We start from the raw sequence: 21,868 nt of genomic DNA, 5'->3' as shown, positions 1-21,868 counted from the left end.
CTCCGATTTCCTCCTTGAGGCCTTCATTGGAGGGATCCGGGCGTCTGGTCTCTCTCGTCGGCTCCGAGGGGGCGAGTGGCATCGGACCCTTGTCCAACCCCGTTCTCCCTCTCGGAGCTTCGGCGTTGGTGAGCTCAGCCCCGACATTGGCCTCGGAGCCGTCCCTGTCTGTGCGGCCTGGGGTTCCTATCTCTTCGGAGCGGGAGCCTTCTGGCTTCTCTGACGGGGGAGCCTTCGAGGTGATGAGGAGTGTACTAGCCCCTGGGCGTAGTCAATGGTCAGTTCCATCAGCTCCTCCCACTACAGTTCCTGCTGACGTCTCTTCCCACTCTCTTGCTCCCGGACCCAGAGATCCAACGCCTCAGGTTTCCCCATTGGGAATATCTTCCTTTTCCGAGGCTTCTCCTGATCCGTCAGGTGAACCTCAGCGTAAGAGGACATGTAAGAGGAAACATCTAGACTCCCCCGAGTCTATTACATCTGATACTGACTTGGATGAGTCGGAGGGATCCCCAAGGTCCCCCTCTGAGGATGTCTCTTTCTCAGACATCCTTGAACTCCTTAAGCAGAGGGAGAACTGGCCTTCCCTTAATCCTTCCGAGGATGAGTCAGTATACCTGGAGGCATTCGGGTCTCGACCCTCCACCTCCTGGGTGTCTCCGCCTTTCGACCCTCTTATGGACGTGGTGGCTCAGAAGGTGTGGATGGCCCCGGATTCGGTGGAACCCATTCCTCGGAGGCCTTCTAAATTCATTACGGCCCCAACTGATAGGCAATATTTGACAAAAGGTGTCCCGGTTGATGCCATGGTGGTGGCTGCAGCCACCAAGAAGGAACTAGCTGATCCTTCAGTACCTGTCCATCCTCCTAACAAGGATTCTAGGACTATGGATAGGTACGGCAAGCGGATTTTTTCTTCAGCGACCTTTGCCATGCGATCGCTGAACTACTTGTGTCACTTCACCCGCCTTCAAAGAGATGTTCTTAAAGAGTTGGGAGAAGTTTTACAGGATCCGTCAGCTGCTGGGTCTCAGGATAAGATTAACTCACAGCTAGGAATCCTAAACTCCATTGTTAACTCCTCCATGCGGCTCATTTTATATGCAGCCGATGGCGCAAGTAGGGCTGCAGGCACAGGAGTGGCTTTAAGGCGTCAACCCCGGATGCGGCTTTGTAATTTTGCAGATCCCTTCAAGGCGTCCTTCACAAACTCTCCCTTTGATGGCTCGACTTTGTTCGGACCTCAAGTGAAAGACACCTTGACTAGATGAGAACAAGATGGCAAGACTCTTTCTGCCGTAGGAGTCCATTTCTCCACCCCCTTCAAGACCTTACCCAAAAGGTCAGAAGGGAGGGAAAATGTGGTTCCGCAAATCTCAAGGAGTCACGCCTGACACACGAGGTCATTTTACCCCCAGAGGCAGAGGGGTAACAACAACAGACGCCACCCTAGAGGCAGAGGGGATCCGCAGAATCAGGGTAGCAGGGAGCCTCTCTCTGACAAACCCTTCCAGCATCCCTGAGATTTTGCCCGATTGTCCACCTTCGGAGGCAGTCAGGGGAAGATTATCGCTGTACCCCAAAGCCTGGCTTTCCCTTTCTCAAGACAAATGGGTACAGTCGATCATATCCGAGGGTTACAAAATTCCCTTTATTCAAACCCCAGTTCAGCAAAAGGGAACCCTTCCAGACATTCCACCCAGTCTAAGGGAACTAGCAGTACCAGAGATTTCAAAACTGCTAGCAAAAAGAGCCATCCAGCCAGTCCCAGCAGACCAAATAGGATCCGGTATCTACTCAAGGTTCTTTTTAGTACCAAAAAAGACAGGGGACTGGAGACCGATATTAGATCTCAGCAAACTAAACAAGTTTGTAAAGAAAACAAGATTCCGGATGGTCACGCTTCAGTCCATTCTACCTTTCTGGGCAAGGACAATTGGATGTGCTCGGTAGATCTTCAGGATGCGTACTATCACATAAAAATTCACAGGCGCTCCAGAAGGTTTCTCCACTTTCGGCTGGGGACCAGTCACTTCCAATTCAGAGCCCTGCCATTTGGACTCACTACAGCCCCCAGAGTGTTCACAAATGTATGGCAGCGGTTACGGCTCACCTGAGACGTCAAGGATTCCAGGTGTTTCCATATCTAGATGACTGGCTCCTCACTGCCACCACCAGGCATCAACTTCTCCAAGCCAGAGATTACACCATTCACATTTGCAGAGGGCTAGGGATTTCTGTAAATTTCGAAAAATCTGCCTTGTCGCCTTGTCAATCTATTACTTTTATAGGCGCCAAATTGGACACCGTACAACTTTCAGCAAAGTTAACAGACCAAAGGATCTTGGACATTCAAAATCATGTCCAGGTGATTCTTCTCAGCAGCAAAATTCAGGCCAGATATTCTCTGAAAGTATTGGGTCTTATGGCGGCCGCCATAACACTTCTTCCCCTTGCCCGCTTTTACATGCGTCTTCTACAATGGATGCTGTTCGCCCAATGGTCCTTTCAACAACTTCCCATGCGTCACAGGATCATAATAACTCCAATTTGCAAAAGGCATCTGACCTGGTGGATATCGTCCCCTCAAGTCCATCAGGGCAGACCCTTTGTTCCTCCCGCCCCGGTCACCACGGTTACATCGGACGCCTCCCTGATCGGGTGGGGGGGGCATTATCAGGGCAGGATGGTCCATGGCACTTGGCAACCTTTTGAATGCCACCTGCACATAAATGTCCTGGAGATGAGAGCAGTGCTTTTAATGTTGCAAGCCCTCAACGACTCTCTTCCCCTGGGAACTATTGCAGTCCAAATGGACAATATGTCCGTAGTGTGGTATATCAACAAGCAGGGTGGAACCAAGTCCTATCCACTGTGTCGAGAGGCTCTCAGACTTTGGCAGTGGGCAATCTCTTCTCAGCAGTTTCTGATAGCAACGCATATCCCCGGGAAATCCAACATCATAGCGGACAGGTTGAGCAGAGCTATTCTCATGCCTCATGAGTGGTCTCTCAAACAATCTGTGACGGAAGAGATTTTTCAGAAGTGGGGCCTTCCTTGCTGCGACCTTTTTGCTACACCTCAAAACAGCAAATGCCCCGACTTCTTCTCTCTTCCCCCTTCCAGGCCATCCCCCCAGAGACGCTCTAACCCAAGATTGGCCCCGGGGACGACTTTATGCCTTTCCTCCCTTTCCTCTGATACCACAAGTAATTCAGAAAGCAACCGCCTTGAGAGCCAAGTTGATTCTCATTGCCCCGTATTGGCCTCGACAGATATGGTTTCCATTCCTACATAGTTATCTTTTGGTACAGCCATGGCATCTGAACCCGGTTCCAGATCTTCTGACCCACCAGTCGGGGCAGCTGCACCAATCCATACCTTCTCTCAACCTCACTGCTTGGTTGCTCCGCTTCCATCTCTAGCCAGGCTTCCTATGATTTCTAATCCCGTCCGGGATATTATAGTAGCTTCCCTTAAATCTTCCACCAGAAGGATTTACACTAGTAAATGGCAACGTTTCTCCTTCTGGGCAAAAGTTAGGAATATAGACCCCTATACTGCTCCGATTCATTCGGTCTTGGACTTCCTAGCCGAGATTTTTCATTCAGGATCTTCTTCCTCCACAGTAAAAGTTCAGCTGGCAGCCATTTCAAATTTTCAAATAGGCTTGTTGGACCACAACATTATGTCACATAAACTTTGCAAGGCATTCCTTAGAGGTATTTTTTTACTTAAACCTCCGATTAGAGACCCCCCACCACAGTGGGATCTAAATTTAATTAACATCCTTGATTCTTCCCCCTTTCGAACCTGCGGCTGCCTGTTCATTGAAATTTCTTTCTTGGAAGACACTCTTTCTAGTCGCCATTACTTCTGCCAGGAGAGTATCTGAGCTTCATGCCCTCTGCATTCGTCCTCCCTACTTAATCTTCCACAAAGACAGAGTTTCTCTAAGGACTAATCCATCTTTCTTACTCAAAGTGGCATCACAGACGAACTTAAATCAATCCATTGATCTTCCAGTTTTTTCCCCAAATTACTCTAATAGAGCGGAACAAAAACTACATTATCTTGATGTTCACCGCCAACTCGGATATTATCTGGACAGAACCAAACATTTTAGGAAATCTGATCAACTGTTTTTATCCTATGCAGAGAACAGGAAAGGCCTTCCAGTATCCAAGGTAACTCTATCTAGATGGCTGTCTTCTGTGATTACTTGCATTTATCAGCTCAGAGGTAAAGAGTTGATTTCTAGGCCAAAAGCCCATTCTACCAGAGCTCTAGCTACATCTACAGCTTTTCAGGCTAGACTTCCAATAGACACTATTTGTGCAGCAGCCACATGGGCCACTCCTCATACCTTTGTTTCACATTACAAATTAGACTTGGCCTCCAGAGACAGAGCGAATTTTGGTTCCACCGTTCTCAAGAGTCTGTTCCATTGAGCCACCCAGGATAGAGGTGCTAGGGACGCGGTCCCATCCAGCAAGAATGAAGGCGAGATTGACAACTTAACATTAAGAAGTTATGTACCTACCGTAACGTTCCATGTTAGTTGTCTTCTCTCGCCTTCTTTCTTGCGTCACGCCCACCATCCCCCTAGCCTGGTCAGACCGAGAAAATTGTGCCTCTTCCCTTAAGAGGCTTAATCCATTTTTCTAGCTAATCAGCTTTCTAGTGTCACTAGATTAGGTTGATCCTTTTCGGGGGATTATTATTATCATTATTACTATTATTACCTCTTCCTCCTCCTCTCCAGTTGGAGGAATGTATTGCATAATTTCCTTAGCTACCAAGCGAGATCTGGGTAGTCTTCGCCTTGCATCATGGGATATAGGTTTGCCTCGAGCTGGTAAAATTAGCTCTCGAGCTTTAGTAAGTGGCCAAGTCGGAGCCGAGGATCGACTCCGAACCCATCCAGCAAGAAAGAAGGCGAGAGAAGACAACTAAAATGGAACGTTATGGTAGATACATAACTTCTTATTTTTTTCCATCCATTTCTCAAGGTGTTAGTCGCCAGCTACATATTTTATCTGTTGGGCTGTCTTATCGAATGATATTGTGAAACACAGCTAAATCAAAACAGGCTCTTTCTCTGGATTTTATGTCCAATTTGTAATGTGAGATGCAACTGTGAACCTTGGACTGAGTAACCACAACAAAGATATCAGTTTGCACTCTTGTGCTTGTTTCGGCAGCACATATACTAAAAAAGTCATCAATCAGCACTCTTGAGAAGAAACTGTAGATGTAGCTTCTGACCTCATAGAGTGGGGTTTTTAGGTATTGAGGGAAATGGTGATCCTCTCTTTCTCCCTCTCTCTCTCTCTCTCTGTAAACATAAGAAATGTGTTGGGAAAGCCAATGTGAGTGGGTAGTTCTGGAAACTAATTTACCCAGTTTAGTAGCTGAAAATGAGACAATTGGTCAGATTTTCTAAAAGATTTTTGTTCAATGCAAGTAATGAAGTCCTGACTAGTTTTGGATGAAAGTGCTTAATTCTGTACATTTGTCAATAAAGAGAGTCTTTGTTTCTGCACCAGTGCCCCCGTGTTTTTTGTTTTTGTTTTCAATGCAAGTAAAAACCTAATTGCTAATGAACATCTAATAAATATAGTGTATATTCACCCTTGTTTGAAAAATTTGGAAAGAACACTGGTAGATTTATGGACTGGTTAATGAACAATTCAGAAACCACCTTGGGAAGAAAAGTGGGACGGGTTTTCTCCTGGTGGAAAAACAACAAATGAGGTTTTGAAAACAGATCATTAAGTTTGGAAATTATCCTGGCAAATGTTGCAGCAAGTAGAAATAAGGTTTTCTATAACAAGAATTTTAGATCAACTTTGGCATCAAGTTCAAAAGGTGGGACTGTTAATGCGTATAGTAATGTCAAAGGGACGAAGTGGATCTGTGAGTGCAGGACACAAAAAGGTTCCTCTGAGGAATACCTTAGTTTATGATTTTTTTCCAGCATGAAACTGTGCATTAATAGTTGAATAACTAGCTCCATTCTGAAAAAGAAGAGTGAGGAAATCAAAAATTTGCTAATAGGGGAGCTGAAAAAGGGTCAGTGTTGTTTTCAGATACCCAAAAAATAGAGAACCTTTTCCACTTGCTTCCTTTGACTTTCTCAGTGGAAAATTTCTGGGGAGAGGACAAAATGTGGATGACTGAAGAGTATAACCTGGACTGTCGAACCATCATTGGAACTGGAGAAACCATGTGGTTAATTTGAAGGACTGAATATTTGGGTGAGGTGACCCTGATGGATGGGAAAGAAGAACTTGATCTGAACCCAGCACCCAGGAAGGGTGTACTAGATGAGGCCAAAGGAAGGGCAACCATACTTGTCAAGGCCAAAAAGGGGCTATGAGGATAACTGGACTTCATCACACTTTCTTTCTGTAAAAACTTTGGGATTAGAGGGTTTGGAAGGAAAGCATAATGGAGTCCAGGGGGGCAATTGTGCATGACAGCATCCCTGGGTGACTTCCTGTCTCAAGGAATTAAAGTGAAGAACTTTCTGCATTTGGCTTTGTGGGGGAAAGGCAAGAAGATCACAACAAGGACAGCCCCAACAGTTGAAAATCTGCTCTGCTATTATCTGATTGAGGGGCCACTCAAAAGGGAGAAGAATCAATCTCCGTGGGACAACCAAAGATATAGATAGGCCAGAACCAAAAGCCTCAAGGAAGACTGGTGGTTCCGGAGAATGAGCTTGGTAAGACCAACACCCTTTATGTCTAGGGAATTCAGGGCTCTCCATGAACAGGATACCCTCAAGGGAGATCTGGGGCAACCTTCTTCAAAATCAGTGTCCACAGTAGGATATTCCTCGGTGGAATCATGTGTCTTCTTTAACACTTGCTTCCTGTGTACTTCTTCTGTGGGTTGTTCAGAGAAGGACTTGAAAGCTGAAGTGGTGTCTAGAATGAAAACTACCTCAAGCTTTCTGGGAACTGGCTGCCTCAACAGGACAAGATGAATAGGCTCTGAACCCTGGGAGGTCCTATGGGGGGAGGTATGGATCTGACTTAGAAGTGGTAGTCCTCTCTCCTGGATGAGAGAGAAAATCATCTCAAGCCTTGAACCCCAAGCCTGACACAGATCTGGAAAGCTGTGTTCTGAGCCAAAACCCTCAAAGGCAACTCAATCCTGGATGTCTGACTAGGATCCGAGGCTGACACAATATTCAAACTGTGTAGGCCCCTAAGAGAAGGAATGGATTTGAGGATCTTGGATCCAAGCTCACCTTGTTGGAGTCCATGCCAACCACCTGACTCTGAGATTCAGACTGATCCTACAAAGTCGGAGCCAACCCCATCAGATAACTCATTGGAGTCAAAGAGGTGTGGATTCTCAGCTCTGAAACAGATCTACCACAGGAGAAAATAAGATCTGGGTGCTCCAATCCAAAGATCCATTTGAGAAGGAGTTAAAAGAATGAGGGGAGAGGCTGCACCTCTGGTCCCAACAGTGGTCAGAGCTGGGAGGATCCCCAGTTGGATCTCAGTCCAGAGAAATTTTCTCATCATCTTATCCAAGTCAATCAGCTTCAGTAAGACTTCTGGACCTACCTGACCTAACTGATGATGTAGCAGAAGGTGGTGCAGAGTAATAACATGGTTTCTCTTGTAAAATTGGAGAACAGAGTTGAGGTGAAACCAGCTCCAAAGAAAACCTTGGAGACTTTGAGAACTCATTACATCAGAGTGACGCCTCCAGGTACATTTGCAGTTAACTCCTGCTGGTGCCTCTAGGCATCAGATATGGCTTGTTCATATCTGCTTCAGTAATTCCAAGTCCATGATATGTACAAGGTTTAAAAAGATGTCATGGTAAAGCTTACACAATACCAAACTCAACTGAATTAACATTTGACATCTGTCTAGTGTTGGTAAATAGATATTGTTTTTATGATATGAATTTATATAAATATAATTTTCACATTATTCTTAAATATCGCAACAACCAAGTAAAACAGAACTCCACCTTTGCCTCGTCTGAAAGCTCTCAGATGTTTAAATTGCAGCTGACAGTATGTCTGTAACTTGAGTGGTTACTGGGCTATTGTAAGTTGTTTACAAAATATTACAAACATAATAGTGTGACTTATAAATTCAGTTTAAGTTCTAGAACCTAAAGAATACTATCACTATAAAAATAGATTGTGCTGAAGAGTTTGCCATTTATACTTACTTCATAATCCCTATGGTTCCAGAGATATGAATATTTGTTTGAAATGTGAGGACATAATTTGATTGTGTCAAAAGGCTTAGGCTGCGCCCATTGGAAGTTACCGTGCAAACTTCCTGAGCTCCATTGGAGTGAATGAGTTAAGATTGAGATTTGAAGAGAGAGTTGCCATCGATTAAGACTTCTGATGCCAGTACCAAAGGTGTTCGGTCTGGAGGCCTCTTTCTTGAAGTTTTTTCTGTCCTTTTCAGGATCCTTATGTTTCCCTCTTTTCAAATGGCTTCTTTGCTGGTGAAGAAAGAGCAGTAGAAGAGGAAGCTGTAGTCTTACCTGATCCTGATGTAGGTTTATCAGAAGCAGATAGTTGAAGGAGCCCTTTCACAATCAACTTACTACTACTGTCTACAGTGGCACTTTGGCCAAAGGCCTTGCAAATGAAGCAGACTGTGCCCAAGTGTGATTGGTCCAGATAGTATACAGACTTGTGCACGTCTGAGTTGGGAAGCTTGCATGGGCAAGCTTTACATTTTTTTTAAAACCTGAAGGTTTCTCTGTCATTTTAGGTAAGAGATGAGGGAAGACTTTTTTGTTTTGAAGAGCTAAAAGAAATGTAGAAAAAACACCACTGGGAGGTTAACAGTTGGTAATTACTAAATATACTGGAAGAAACCCAGTGAACAATAAAAAAAAAGGGGGAGGTGAAGACTGAAGAAGAGAGAGCAAGTAACTAACAAAATAAAGCACTTGTGTATGAAAAATCAGTTCAAAATAACTTGAGCACTCAAAATTCTGTCCATTTACAGTGGCAGCAAATGAGATTTGGGGAAGTTTGTTCTCTGTACAGGGATTATGAGTTAGGGGAGGAGCCTGACCACCAGATCCAAAAGCTTGATAGTGGCTGAAGTCAGATCCAAGGTCATATCCAAAGCCCACACTTTGAGGAACGGATGGAAAAGACAATATCTAATCAAATAAAGAAGAAATTAGGAAGTACAACTGAAAACAAAAACAAAACTATGTACTTGTTGAATACTGCTTCCAGCATAGGTTCTTAGGAAGATACTAGGCTATTGGCCAGGAGGCCTTTGTAAGCCTAGCCAAAAATTTCGCCCATGTTCCCACAAAGTCCAGCACCTGTTTCCCCTGTCCAACAGCGACACAGGTTTCCCATCCAGTCATCCAAGTTCCTCTTAAAGAGGGCTAGTGTGATACTCTGCTTGACAAGGAAAGGGAGTCTATTCCACAGGTGGGGGAGTCTTTGGAACAGAAATCTATCCCACCGCCAAGTTCCATTAATGTCACAGACCAGGTTGAAGCCTTGCATGCATGTTGCATGAGTGGAGTTTGACTTGCGCATATGCAGCAACTCCATCAAGGCTGAGTCTGAGAAGACCTTGTATGCCAGACACAGGTCATTTCTGAGCAGTCTGTACGAGACTGAGTAGAGGGACAGGGCTTTTAGCGTATCTGTATAAGATAGATGTTTGAGACTCTGGATTGTCATGGTCAGGAATCTCTGTGGTATCTCTAGCTACTGCATGTGCTTGGCAAGGTACAAGTGGGCATTGTATTTGATAATTAGTCTGATAAGAGAGGAGTACAGGGATGTTATGACCTCCTTGTTCCTGTATGAAATACCCTTTCTTATGAGATGGGCCATGTAGAAAGCCTTCTGTACAACAGAGGCAACATGGTGGTCAGAAGTCAGTTTGCTATCAACGTGGGTGTCCAAGTCCCTCACTACTGATTGTGTGCTTAACACGTTGTTCTTAATATGAAAATTAGTGGCAGCGCTATTTTCCCCAAAGGGGATAATGATGCATTTCTTGGTATTCAGTTTGAGGCCATTCTTCTGGCACCAGTCATTAGTTTGGGTAAGGTCCTCTTGGAGGATTTTCACATCAGTAGGGAAATTTAAAACAGCACCCAGCTTGCAGTCATCTGCAAACTTCGTCAGCCACAGACCAGTGGTTTTGGCTTGGACCTCAGAAAACTATATCCCAAACAGTAGAGGCCCTAAGACAGATCTGTGGGATGCACTGCTCGTTGAGATCAGCAACTTCTAAACACACTGTAGCAATGGCTAGATTCAAGTCATCCCAACTATGGTGTGATCTCATATGGAGATCTCCATGTCTCACTAAGGAAATACTAATATTAAATATATTCTGCCACTTTTCACACCTGTCTTTGAAAGCAATTCATAGTCTAGTAAAAGTATCCAGTAATAAAACAACACACATCTTTGGCTTAGCAAGCTCTTGATAAGTCATGCAAAAAAGTGTATTTGTAATCCACATACAATTTTACAGTGCTGTTACTTTGTACTCGACCATCACTTGTCATTGGTGAAGGTTTATGATTGATCAACTTTGCAAGAGCACTAACCCACTACCTTGGTAGTTGCCTCTGCATAAAGTGAGGGGGTAGTTGTCTTGTTTCATACAGGGAAGCACTATTTGCAGGCTGTCCTCTCATCCCCATGACCCATTTACAGATGGGTGATTTTTGAGGACTGTTGTCGCTTTTGGTGCACTTCCTTTGGTAAATGAAAAGTGTGTGGCAGCCATACCTTCGAGTATGTTGGATGTAGGAGATGCAATCTTCACTTATTTCATGTTTCATTGTTGCAGTCCTGACTTGTGGGATTTCCTGCTGTGGAAGCCCTTGGCTGGCCCGACTACCAGAGTAAAAGCCTTCCCTTCTCCTCTGATTGACAGATGCACTTGACTGAAGTCAGTACACAGGGGTATAAGTGGAGTCTCCCTACATCTTTACCCCAGTTTTCTTACAGTTGGACCCCAAAGCAGACAAAGCTGTACATGCATCAGTCAGTCCACACCAGAGTGGAAACTTCTAAATCTAAGAACCCCATTGGGGAGCCTTTTCCTTTTTCTAAACTAATGTCAGAGAAAGTTAAAAACTGCTTCCGTTGTAGTAAACAAATTCCACATCAGAATTTTCACACCCTCTCTGTTACTTGTCTTTCACTCTGTGTCAAATTGTCATTTCTGCCCAGGTTCAACTCCAGAACTATTAGACTTAGGGGCCGACATTTTAGCAAGATGTTTTAGCGAGTCCCCCGAATCTCCACATGGAATGGTATCCATCCTGTGTCCTGACATTGATCTGACTAAATGCAAATGGCCTAAGCTTAGGACTTCTGAACACAACCGTCCACCATCAGATAGCCCACCACAACTGTTTATCTCAGAAGTGAGTGATATACCTTTGCAAGCCCCCTACTGCAGTTGAGGTAATGGATAAGGCCTCTACCAAGACCCTTTTGGAGGCCGGTATGCTGTCCGAGCCTTCTGCATCATCACCAGTCTCTGAATACCATTTGTCTGTCCGGTCTGAGACTGCTAAGCAGGCCTTGGCTTCTGGCAAGCACAGCTCTATTAAACCTCAGAGGTATTCAGGAGTCCATGTTTCCAATGCCTCCAGGTGAAAACAAAAAACTACAACTAGGTAATCTTATCTTTTCCATCCATTCCAGCTGTCAGCTGTCATTCTCAAAAGGAATTAGTTAAATTGGCAGAGGATCTGCTTTCCCTGGTAAAGGGCAGACACCTCCCCCCCACCGAATCTACCTCTGGGAAAGGAAGAAAAGACACTATCCCTGAAGTTTGTTCTTACCCCTTTGAGACCAGGCAAAACTCAGACCAGGAGGCCTCAACCTTTGCAAATGACCCTTGTCTCTCATTCAGGAGTCTGACTCAGAGGAAGCTTTACCTTCAGCCTCCCCTCCAGAGGACATATCCTTTGGGGAAACTTTACACTCCCTTGGGGAACTTTTTCATTAGGAAGAACAAGATTATCCCCTACCCAAGAAGAGAGTCAGGAAATTCCTTCCCGAATTTTGGAGGTGATTGATGATGTCTTTCTCGAATCTTCTTTGAGACCAGACTCCATTCCCCCTTCTCTTAGAAAATCTGAACCTTTCTTCAGGGTTATGGCTTCATGCCTTTTCAGGAACCCTTCAGCAGATATACAGATTTTTGGTCCTGGACTTCAGAGTTCAAGAACCAACACTCACTCCTAAGAATCCCTACCCAGTGAGGTGCAGGGTAGAGCCTTTGAAAGATTTGGCAAGAAAGTATACACATCTGCCACATTAGTTATGAGGGCGTTGAACTGCCAGTTCCACTTAATAAAACACCAAGAGTCTCACTGCTGCATCAGATGAAGCAAAAACTTTTGAACATTGAAAATAAGGCCTTCTCTCAAGAATTAATGGACAATTACAGTTCCATTTCACAAGTGATTAACCATTCCTTGCACTGTGGGTTTGATGCTTTACAGGCTGCCAGCAGGGCAGCAGCCACTGGGTCTGTCATTAGGAGGTACACATAGCTAAGAGGACAAGACTTCTCAGAGCATGCCAAGTCCAAACTTTTGTACGCTTCCTTGGATAAGGAATAACTCTTTGGCCCACATGCAGTAGCTGTCATCAAAAGGTTGGAGGACAGATGTATCCAGGCAGACAGCCAAATGCCTTGTGCATGTGCAGCCCCATGTTTCAGCATGTTTTTTTTCCTGACCCACTGCAAACCAAAAGAAGGTCCACATGCTAAAAGCCACACTCAGCACCAGGGATATAGCCAAGACTACTTGTCTACCCCATCACCAGGGACTTCCTCCACCAAAGTCCTTGGGAGGGAGCAGTAGTGATCCTTTCATAGCATGTACCCCTCCCTTTTCCACAACCCCCCCTCCCCCCTGGAAAGAGAGAGAGAATGTTACTTTTCAAACAATCTGGCCCTTTCTCTTTTTCAGTCTTAGAACTTCTCTCTGCCCTTTGAAGGGGTTTCAACCTTACCTTCACCTCTCTTTAACTATGTCCTACACTAAGGGTTTCTTAGGGACCCCTGTCCTCTTAGCGCACTTTTTCTTAGTTCCCAGTAGGGGATCTAGCTGAGGATTACTGGGCGTTTAGGTAATTCCAAAATTTTGACTATTTGTGCCTTACCCCTTTTGACTACGTCAGTGCAACCCCCCCCCCCCCTGGGCAGTGACATAGCACTTCGCCACTAACATGGCACTAATCAGGCTTTTTTACAAACAGACCTTAGTTGCTTCACAGCACCACTAAGATTGGGGGTTGATATGTTGGTTAAGATTTTGATTCACTGACACAAGGTGCAGAGTTTCATTCTTACCTTGGGAAACGGAATTGGGGAAGACTTAGATTGGCCTGTTAAGAAACTGGCATACTAATCAGCTAGGAACAGAGAATCTGAAGCTTACCTTCAAATAAAATTCAGTTCTAGGGTGTTAACCCTTTGGACTCTAACCTTCCTGCCCCAGGCATGTGCCCCCCCTTCTAACAATTCAGTGTATGGCAGACAGGCCGGGCATGTGACATAAATCCTTGCAGCTTGGAAGGCAAGATTGATGGATACAAGCTGCTCATGAGATCATCATACTTCCTGGATGAGGGGAAAAAGAAGTTACCCCAGAAGGATGCAGTTTTTACACTAAAGCCAAAGTAGAGCATGCTTTGTGTAATTGACTCAGGGAGACTTAACCTCATGTTCTACAAATTAAATCTTCCTACAGACGGGAACTTCTCAACTCTAAATGACTTTGCCTTTTTAGCCACTTCCATCTCCCTGCTCCCCAAGTGGGGGATGCACATGAGGTGCCTTCACAAGGTAGGGAGCCAACAGCCAAAACTTCCTTTGGTCCGAAAAGGCTTATATCTGGCCTTGAAAGGGCATTCATGTGTGATATACCTAGTACTTTCCTCTAACCTCAAGCCTTCCACTCAGCTAACAGAAATCTCAAACTTTAATCCTCCAAAGACTATTTCAGTTACTTTCTTACTACTTTTACTAACATAAAGGAAGTGTATAAGCTCTTGGACAGTAGGAGTTTTGATCAGCTCGAAGGGCTTCTCTTGTACCCAAAACAGAAGTCAAACCCAATGGTGCTATTCATTCTCACAGAAAATTACACACTCACATATGCACAAAAATCTAGGGGAGAAAACCATCCCTACCCTCACCATCTAGCTATGGGGGTAGATTTACAGCCCCCCCCCAGCTATAACCCTAGGAGATGGCACCAGTGGACTGAATTCATCCAGAGAGTACTCTACGAATAAGCAGACAAATCAGAAGCCTGAACGCACCCTGAATTGGCAGTTGCTTGGGAGATTCCTCTCATCATGGTCAAGGGATGGGGGGCCCACAGATTGAACTCTTCACCACTAGGGAAAGCACACAGTGAAGTTCGGCTTTCATAACAATGCCCTCTTTCCTAGGAATACCTAGATATCATGAAACTGCTGGACTGACTTATAGCACTAGTTTGATCAATCCTACTCTGGTATTTTCTTATCCTTAGTCTTCCTGCTAACCCACTCCCTATAAGCTTGGCGCATACGGAAGATTGGTCTCTCAAGGGGGGGGGGGGTGCATCTGTCTCTGTCACTTCAGATACTTCTGAGATGACTTTGGAGAAAGAACTCAGGTCATCCAAGTATGACCCTGATAACACTTCCCCTGCTTCCCCACTAATGTACATTAGCTTGTGCAGGACATCTTAGGGAAAGTCAGGTGGCCTAGCTCCAGAAAAGTCTGGACAACTTAATAATAAGACTTTTGTACTGGGGGGGGTGCACAATTCTATCAGGACCCCATCAGGCCAAAATCCCTGTTCCTGCCAGTTCTCTTAAATCCGCTTTCTTTAGGCTTTTCTCACCCATCCTGCAAGGCTCAGGTTTCAACTATTTCAACCTTCATATTCTCACACTCACCTGCCTTTGCTCACCCTCTGGTAGAGCCTTTCACTCTTGGCCCCCAGGTAAACTCATGCACCATCTTGTTGCTTACCATTGTCTTAGAAAAAAAATAATCTTCCAACACTGAACCCTGCCTGCTTGTTTCCTCTCTCTCCAGTTGAGGAATCTCTGACTCTAGGCCTAATCCTACCCATCAACCCAAGCTGGGCACTGATACCTCCTTATCTCTAGCCAGACACCTACCTCTCTTCTTTCCAAATCCTCAGTACGGAGGGAAGAGTACTCTTCCTTGCTCAAAACTTCCATAGGTGGCTACCCTACTACATGGCCATGATAAAACTCATCAGATTTTTCTGGCCATTGAAATTTTACCAGCGTTTCCCTCAATGGAGGAGATTCTGTATCTTGCAGGCCATTTTCAAAGGGATCTCTTTCTCCCTCCCTCTTTCCCAGTACACTTTCTATCAGGGAAGGACATCCCCTGTGTCTGGAAGGGCCTTTCTATTGGGACTGCTGGGCCCTCTACTGCCTCCTATTAAGAGAAAAAGGAGCCTGCCATCTAATCTTTTGTACCGTTTAACACTAGACACTATGCCGGTTCAGTTTTTAACACTGTTTCCCTTCAAACCTCCTTTTCTCATCCTACTTCACCACCTCACCTCCTTTAAGCTTTGGGAACATTTACGCAAGTCAGGACTGCAACAGTGAAACACGAAGAACATAGTACAGTTGTGTACACTTACCATAAATGTAGATGTTCGAGTGTATTCACTGTTGCACTCATCTTTCCCCCATAGTCTTCAGGGAGGCTATTATTTTCTTTTTCATGTATCAAGGATCCCTCCTCTTCACTTCGACCTGCCTAGGGATCCTTCCCTATCCATTGGGTCTTGAGCTGTCATGCCATGGACCCCTACTCTCCACTCCCTTGTGCCTACGGATCCTTGCCCTATCCATCTGGCCATGAGCTGCTGCTCCTGTTGGGGGGTTCCAATCTACAAGGGACAAGAAAACAACTGAGGTAATGACATAGGCAGACTCCAGTTATACCCCAGTGTACTGACAGCAGTCAAGTGTGTCCACCAGTCATAGGAGTAGGGAAGAATTTTACTCTGGTAGTCAGTCTGGCCAAGATCTTCCATGGCAGGAAGTCCCACAAGTCAGGACTGCAACAGTGAATGTACTTGAACATCTACACGTATGGTAAGTGTACACAACTGTACTTTGTTATTAGTATGGCATACTTGAATTTCAGCTCTAAATGCAGCCGTCCGAGCACAGGTCTCTGGAGAATGTTCATTGTCTGCAAATGTCTAAGATCCATTCATTAAAAGTTGTTTCCTTGGTGACCACAAAACAGACAATACTTTTGGGGAAAGTGTTGAAAATTTCACCAGCACAGGTCTCGGGGCACGTGAGCTGGTTATTGTTGGTAGAAAAAGTATTTGGGGTCTTTCAATTTTAAATATCCATTGGACTAATGGCCACCCATCCAGCAATCCTCTCCCTCTTAAAGTTGACATAGTTCTGTGCCTCCATATTCTGAGAAATTCCACCAAAACAAATGTCCTTCCTTTGGACTGCATTTTTCTTTAGTCAATAAGCTTCTCCTCCACATATTCCAGATGGCTGTCCACATCTTCCAACTTCTTTTGCAACACGGTAATGTCAGTAGCATTCAGGGTAATCGGTCATAATCTTATTCAGTATTCTGGAGCTTGTCATGAGTAGTATACTCCATAAGGGTGCAGGTCAGCTCCTGGATGTTGTTCACGATAAGGTCATACATTTTAGCTACTGCCTCCATCCTCATAGCAGTCTGAGGCAGCAAGGGTGATCTGCTCAAGTTTGAAGGGGCTATGCTGGCTGTTGGACAGGGCCTCACTGGAAAAATTCATCTCCTTTTTTCCACTGGATATTCAGGCTTTTCCAGTAAGAATTCAGTATTGGGGAAAAAACACCAGTCTTGTCCTTTTGTGCCTATTTAAATGAAATTTTAAATGCTGGATAATCTTAAAAGATGCAAGGGGGAGTGAAGGAAAAACACGTCTCATGCTATTGCTGCCTAACTGGAAGTTGAGTCGTGTCTTTGCAAGTTTATAATTGTGTATCTTTGTTTAACGGCGTTATTTGCAGTTCAGTTTGCTTAAGTTGCATGGGGGGCATGGAACTTAGTTGCACCATCTTATCTTCTTGTAGTGGCACCACAGCATGTATCAGCGGATATACACGTCATAAGTGTGGGAGTGCAAGATCTCTGAAGAACTCTGTAGAGGAAGCTGTCAGTAAATAAAATGTTACTGTTGACCAGAGGCAGAGGTAATTGTCAAAGATAACTGATAAGGTGAGCACTTGCTTATCTCTTGTTGCTACTGAAATGGTTTATCAGATTTTAATATTTATTATTCACAGCTATAAATGAGGAAGCACCATTATGATTCCAGCCTGTAATGTCTTAATCACCACCACACTAAGTCCTGGTACAATACCATTACAAGTTTGAGAAGATTTTAAAGATAGAAGAGTTAGAGGTCGAAGATGAATGTAAATGATGTATGCCGTGCACTGAGGAGAGCATCTCAGCAGTGCCACAGTGAGTCACCATCAGTTTTTTCTACAGCACTGTTAGATACAAGTCTGTAGCATGCAAGTCATAGCTGGCATTAAACAAGCACTGTTCTGAGGAAGCTTTCACTAGTGCTTCAGCCTTCTCTGTAATCAGAACAATGGATCACCAGAAATACTGTACAGACAGTGAAACTAGAAATTTTTTTAATGCTGCCAACCATTAGACAATAAATGTGTATGAGCTCTTGAGTATTATCACTGGGAGTCTAGATAAAATGTACAAGGTGCAGTAGTTTCCTCAGAGTGCATGCATCACAGTTGATTTTTTTAATTGGCTCTTTTGATGTTATTTCCTTGATGTTTTCTTCAATCAGTTTAGCATCATGGTGCGTCCATTGTTTGACACATATACAGAGACTGTTTGCACAGCTAGCCTTGAAGATTTCTGTCGCACAGTTCTGTTGTGGCTTGAAAAACACTGCTCTCTTCCCATTTTTCGCAAAAGTAAGTTATTTATATCTTTTTATTTGAACCGTATGATGTTACATATACCTTTAACACTGCAGTTATCCTGTCCCTCATCCTCCATTCTTTGGACTGCCTGGTTCTGTTAAACTCTCATTTAGTGCAGTTATGCTGGTGACAACTATGAACATTGTTATTCTTGCACTGAGATGCTTTATTTTCTTTTGCTTTTAGTGGCATATGTACCACAGTATTGACATTACTAATGAGCCGTCTTCCACAAGTTATCAACACTTCTCTAGTCCTGTGCTCACAAGGGATGCTGAATTTGCCTATGTCACCATTCCTCCACCTTGATCAAAGGGTGTGCTAACCAGTTCTTTCCAGCCCTCACATTGTTTGGTTGTTCTCTTAATAGTTATTGTAGAAAAGTGATATTTTTCAATATTAAAAAGCCATGAAACCTTGTACTTGTTGGTCAGATCATCAGAAATCAGAACTATCTGAGGCACTCTGTCTTTCTGGTGCCACAGCTCTTGCTTTAACTATTGATTAGATGCTGAACATGTAATAAACTTAAAGTCTACTTCATCATCCAGCTTTTGACAGCCATGAAATTAAAAGTTATTGCAGGTACTGACCAAGCCTAAGAGACCAAGCATCAAGCAAACAAGCCCAAGGGAAAGTGTTCTGGAGAATATACCTCAAGAGTTGCAAGTCTGGCTTCTCAGATTCTGCTTGGACTACTTTCACCTCTGCTGATCCTCCAGTTCTGTTTCTTTGAACACTAGGGAGGTTGAAGAAATGGGTAGCTTTCTGCTACACAGTCTTAGAGGTGAGATTCGGAGGCTGTTGTATCACTTTCTCCTCAGATGTACCCTTATAGAATGTGCAGTGAGCGAGTTAGGTGGAATCTCCATTGCTCTTTGCAGGATGGTTTGCTTGCTGGTTAACCACTGGTTCTCTCCAAGTCCAGTATACTGGCATGTGGTCATTCCTTGGCCACCATTAGACTTTGCGTATTAATTCAATGTTGAAGTGGTAAAAGACCAGGAAAGTGCAGGAGGGCACAGTACAGCAGGTGCTTATTATTCTGTAGGTTCAACTCGCATGCTGCTCCTCATGCCCCTTGCATGCCATGCAAGCAGAAATCTATCTTCCTGATAGTCACATGACTTTCTCAGTTCCTTATCATTTTTAAGGATTGCAAGATCTTTAAGAAAGCATCTTAGTTTATTCTTCCTCAGAATAATCTGAAATTGTGTAGTCTGAGGAATTTAAGGTTCCTGCTTTTGTAACTCAGATTTTAAAGAAGGTATCAGTTTGCTTGAGTTCACACAGTCCATCTTTAATGCCACAGCACCAACATCCAGAGCTTTGTCTTCCAAAGGCTGTCTGTTGAATGATAAGATTAACAGTTGTAGATGTATGTGGTACAGATGAGAGAATCTTAGTGAGTACCCACTGGAGACCATCGAGGATTTTGAGAGAAGGGTGATGGTCCCCCCACTTGCTCATGGCAAAACTGCTTTGGCCTTTCACAAAATGTGCCCAAGCAACACAGTAAGCCTACTTAACATGAGGCTCCTCTTCCACCCTAGGTTGTCCCACCAAATTCCTTGTGAGATAATTGGTTGTTTTTGGTCTCTTCAGTAGTTTTTGACTCTCTTCAATTCCTATGAGGCTCCCTAGTGAGAAGTACTCCATATTCATCCGTCTTAGACTACTATCATAGTACCATTATGTAGGGAAAATGGTTTTGTCTCATTGACCATAGTAGCAGCATCTTTGGAATTTGTTGATTCTCTGACCCCATCTTATTTTTTGCAGTTGGACCCAATAACTTTTGTGTAGTTAATATTTGGGAGAGTCACTGTAACAGTAAATCATAACGTTTAGATTTGGTCACATTTCTGATCAAATTTTATAGCTGATTTTTTCTCAGTGGTTGTTGACTCCTGACAGAGCCTACACAGGTCTCATGTCATGGAAGGTATTAACATTGGAAATGTGAGACTCCATTATATTATCTCATGTTGTGTTCATTCTCTTCAGTTTGTATCATTCTGATTACTGTCAATCAGTTATTTGTGCAGGAAAGATATTTTGCTGTGTATTGTATAATTTTTTCATAACTTTAATATCTGATGATGTCCTTTTCATTCTTCCACAATGTACGGGACAGAGTCTCCAGCTACATGAATTTTTGGTGGCCCTCATGGAATGATATTCCAGAGAACTGCTAAAAAAAGCAGCTCTGTTACTGGAAATTGTCTAATTTGTATTAAGTAATAAAGTTGTGAGCATTAGACCAAGTGGCTGCTGCACAAGTATCATCAATGGAAGTTTAAACCAGAAGGGAGATGAGGTGGCCATAAATCTAGTTGAATGAGCCTTTGGTGGTTTTGGTAGGGAGAGACCTTGCTGAGAATATATCAAGAAAATGCAGTTAATTATCCATCTGGCCAAGGTAACTTTAGAAATTAAGATCCCAGCCTGCTTGGTGAAAGAGAAAAACAGCTGGTCCGTTTTTCTGAAATATTTTGTTTTATGTAAATAGAAACGTGGTTGTCTGTGTGCATTCAAGAGATGTAGCATGTATTCTCCCTTATTTCAAAATTTAGGAAAAAAGACTGGTAAATGAATGGTTTGATTTATGTTCAATTCAGAAGCTACTTTTGGTAGGAAAAAAGGATTGATTCTTAAGGTACTCTATCTTTTGAACATTTCTGTAAGGGGATTTGGATGAAAGAGCCTGAAGTTTGGAAATCCTTTTTGTAGATGTAATGGCAACTAAAAAGGCTGTTTTCTAAGACAGAAATTTTAAATCAGTTTTTGCTGAAGTTTTAAAGTGTTGTTGAATCAGTCCTTTAAGTACTACTGTTAGATCCCAGGGAGGTGATGGATCTTTCACTGGAGGTCTGAGCAAGAAGGTGCCCTTTAGGAAAGCCTTGCATAACTTGGAAACAGCCAAGAAAGAAACATAGTCTCCTGAGTGAAAATTTGATATGGATGTCAGTTGTACATGGATTGTGAAAAAAACTAGCACCTTCATTAAAAAGAGAAGCTAAAAACTCCAGCTGTGAAGAAATAGGGGGCAGTAAAAGGATCATTGTCATTTTCTCAGGGCCCAAATTGAGAATCTTTTCCATTTACTCTTGTAAATTCTCTTAATGGAATCTTTCTGGGAGGACAAAAGTATATGATGAACCGGGGAAGAAAGCCTGGGCTGTCTAGCTATTAATGGAACTAGAGAAACTATGCGGTTATTTTGAGGCCTGGGATATTGGGATTCTTTATCCCTGAGGGATGTGACAGAAGGTCTGGACCTAGGGTCCAGTATCCAAGGAAGATAACTAAGATGAAGTCAAAGGACTGAGAACCACATCTAGTGAGTCCAAAAAGGAGCAAAGAGGATTAATGAGCTCTTCAACTGACTGGTTTTCTGTAATAATTTTAGAATCTGAGGTACTGGAGAATAGGTGAAAAGGTTACCAGAGGGCTAAACATGGACTAGAACATCTCTCAGTGACCCCCTGAGGAGGAATCAGGACAAAGTACTGGCTGCATTTGTTGTGGGGACCTGAAGAGATTACAGCAAGGTTGGCCTCAATGATAGAAAATCCCTTTTGCCACTAATTGGTTGAGAGACCAGTTGTAAGACATGAAAATTGACCTGATGAGTCTGTCCACTAGTATGTTGGATTTCCCTGTAATGTGTGTTGCCACTAAAAAGTGGTTGGAGGAGATCTCCCAGTGCCGCACTCTCGTAATGTCTCAGCACAGAGGATAAGATCAGGTTTCCCTTTGCTTGTTGATGTCCCAGACTTGCAGACATATTGTCTGTTTAAATCCCAGTAGTCCCCAGAGGGAGAGTATCTT

General features: G+C 43.7%; 1 protein-coding gene across 1 annotated transcript in view; it reads left to right on the top strand.

Moving 5' to 3' along the window:
- Positions 1–21,868, top strand: part of LOC122810644 (carbohydrate-responsive element-binding protein-like) — a 672,712-nt gene that overhangs the window by 559,655 nt on the left and 91,189 nt on the right. The window contains exon 5 of the mRNA XM_044082217.1: positions 17,896–18,025. Within this exon, the coding sequence (XP_043938152.1) occupies positions 17,896–18,025 (130 nt within the window). The remainder of the gene's footprint in view (positions 1–17,895; positions 18,026–21,868) is intronic.

This window comes from Protopterus annectens, chromosome 9.part0, assembly GCF_019279795.1.
Source record: "Protopterus annectens isolate FY-2018-M chromosome 9.part0, PAN1.0, whole genome shotgun sequence".
Taxonomy (NCBI): domain Eukaryota; kingdom Metazoa; phylum Chordata; order Ceratodontiformes; family Protopteridae; genus Protopterus; species Protopterus annectens.
Note: the sequence above shows the minus strand (reverse complement) of the source record. Positions and strands in the feature narration are given on the sequence as shown.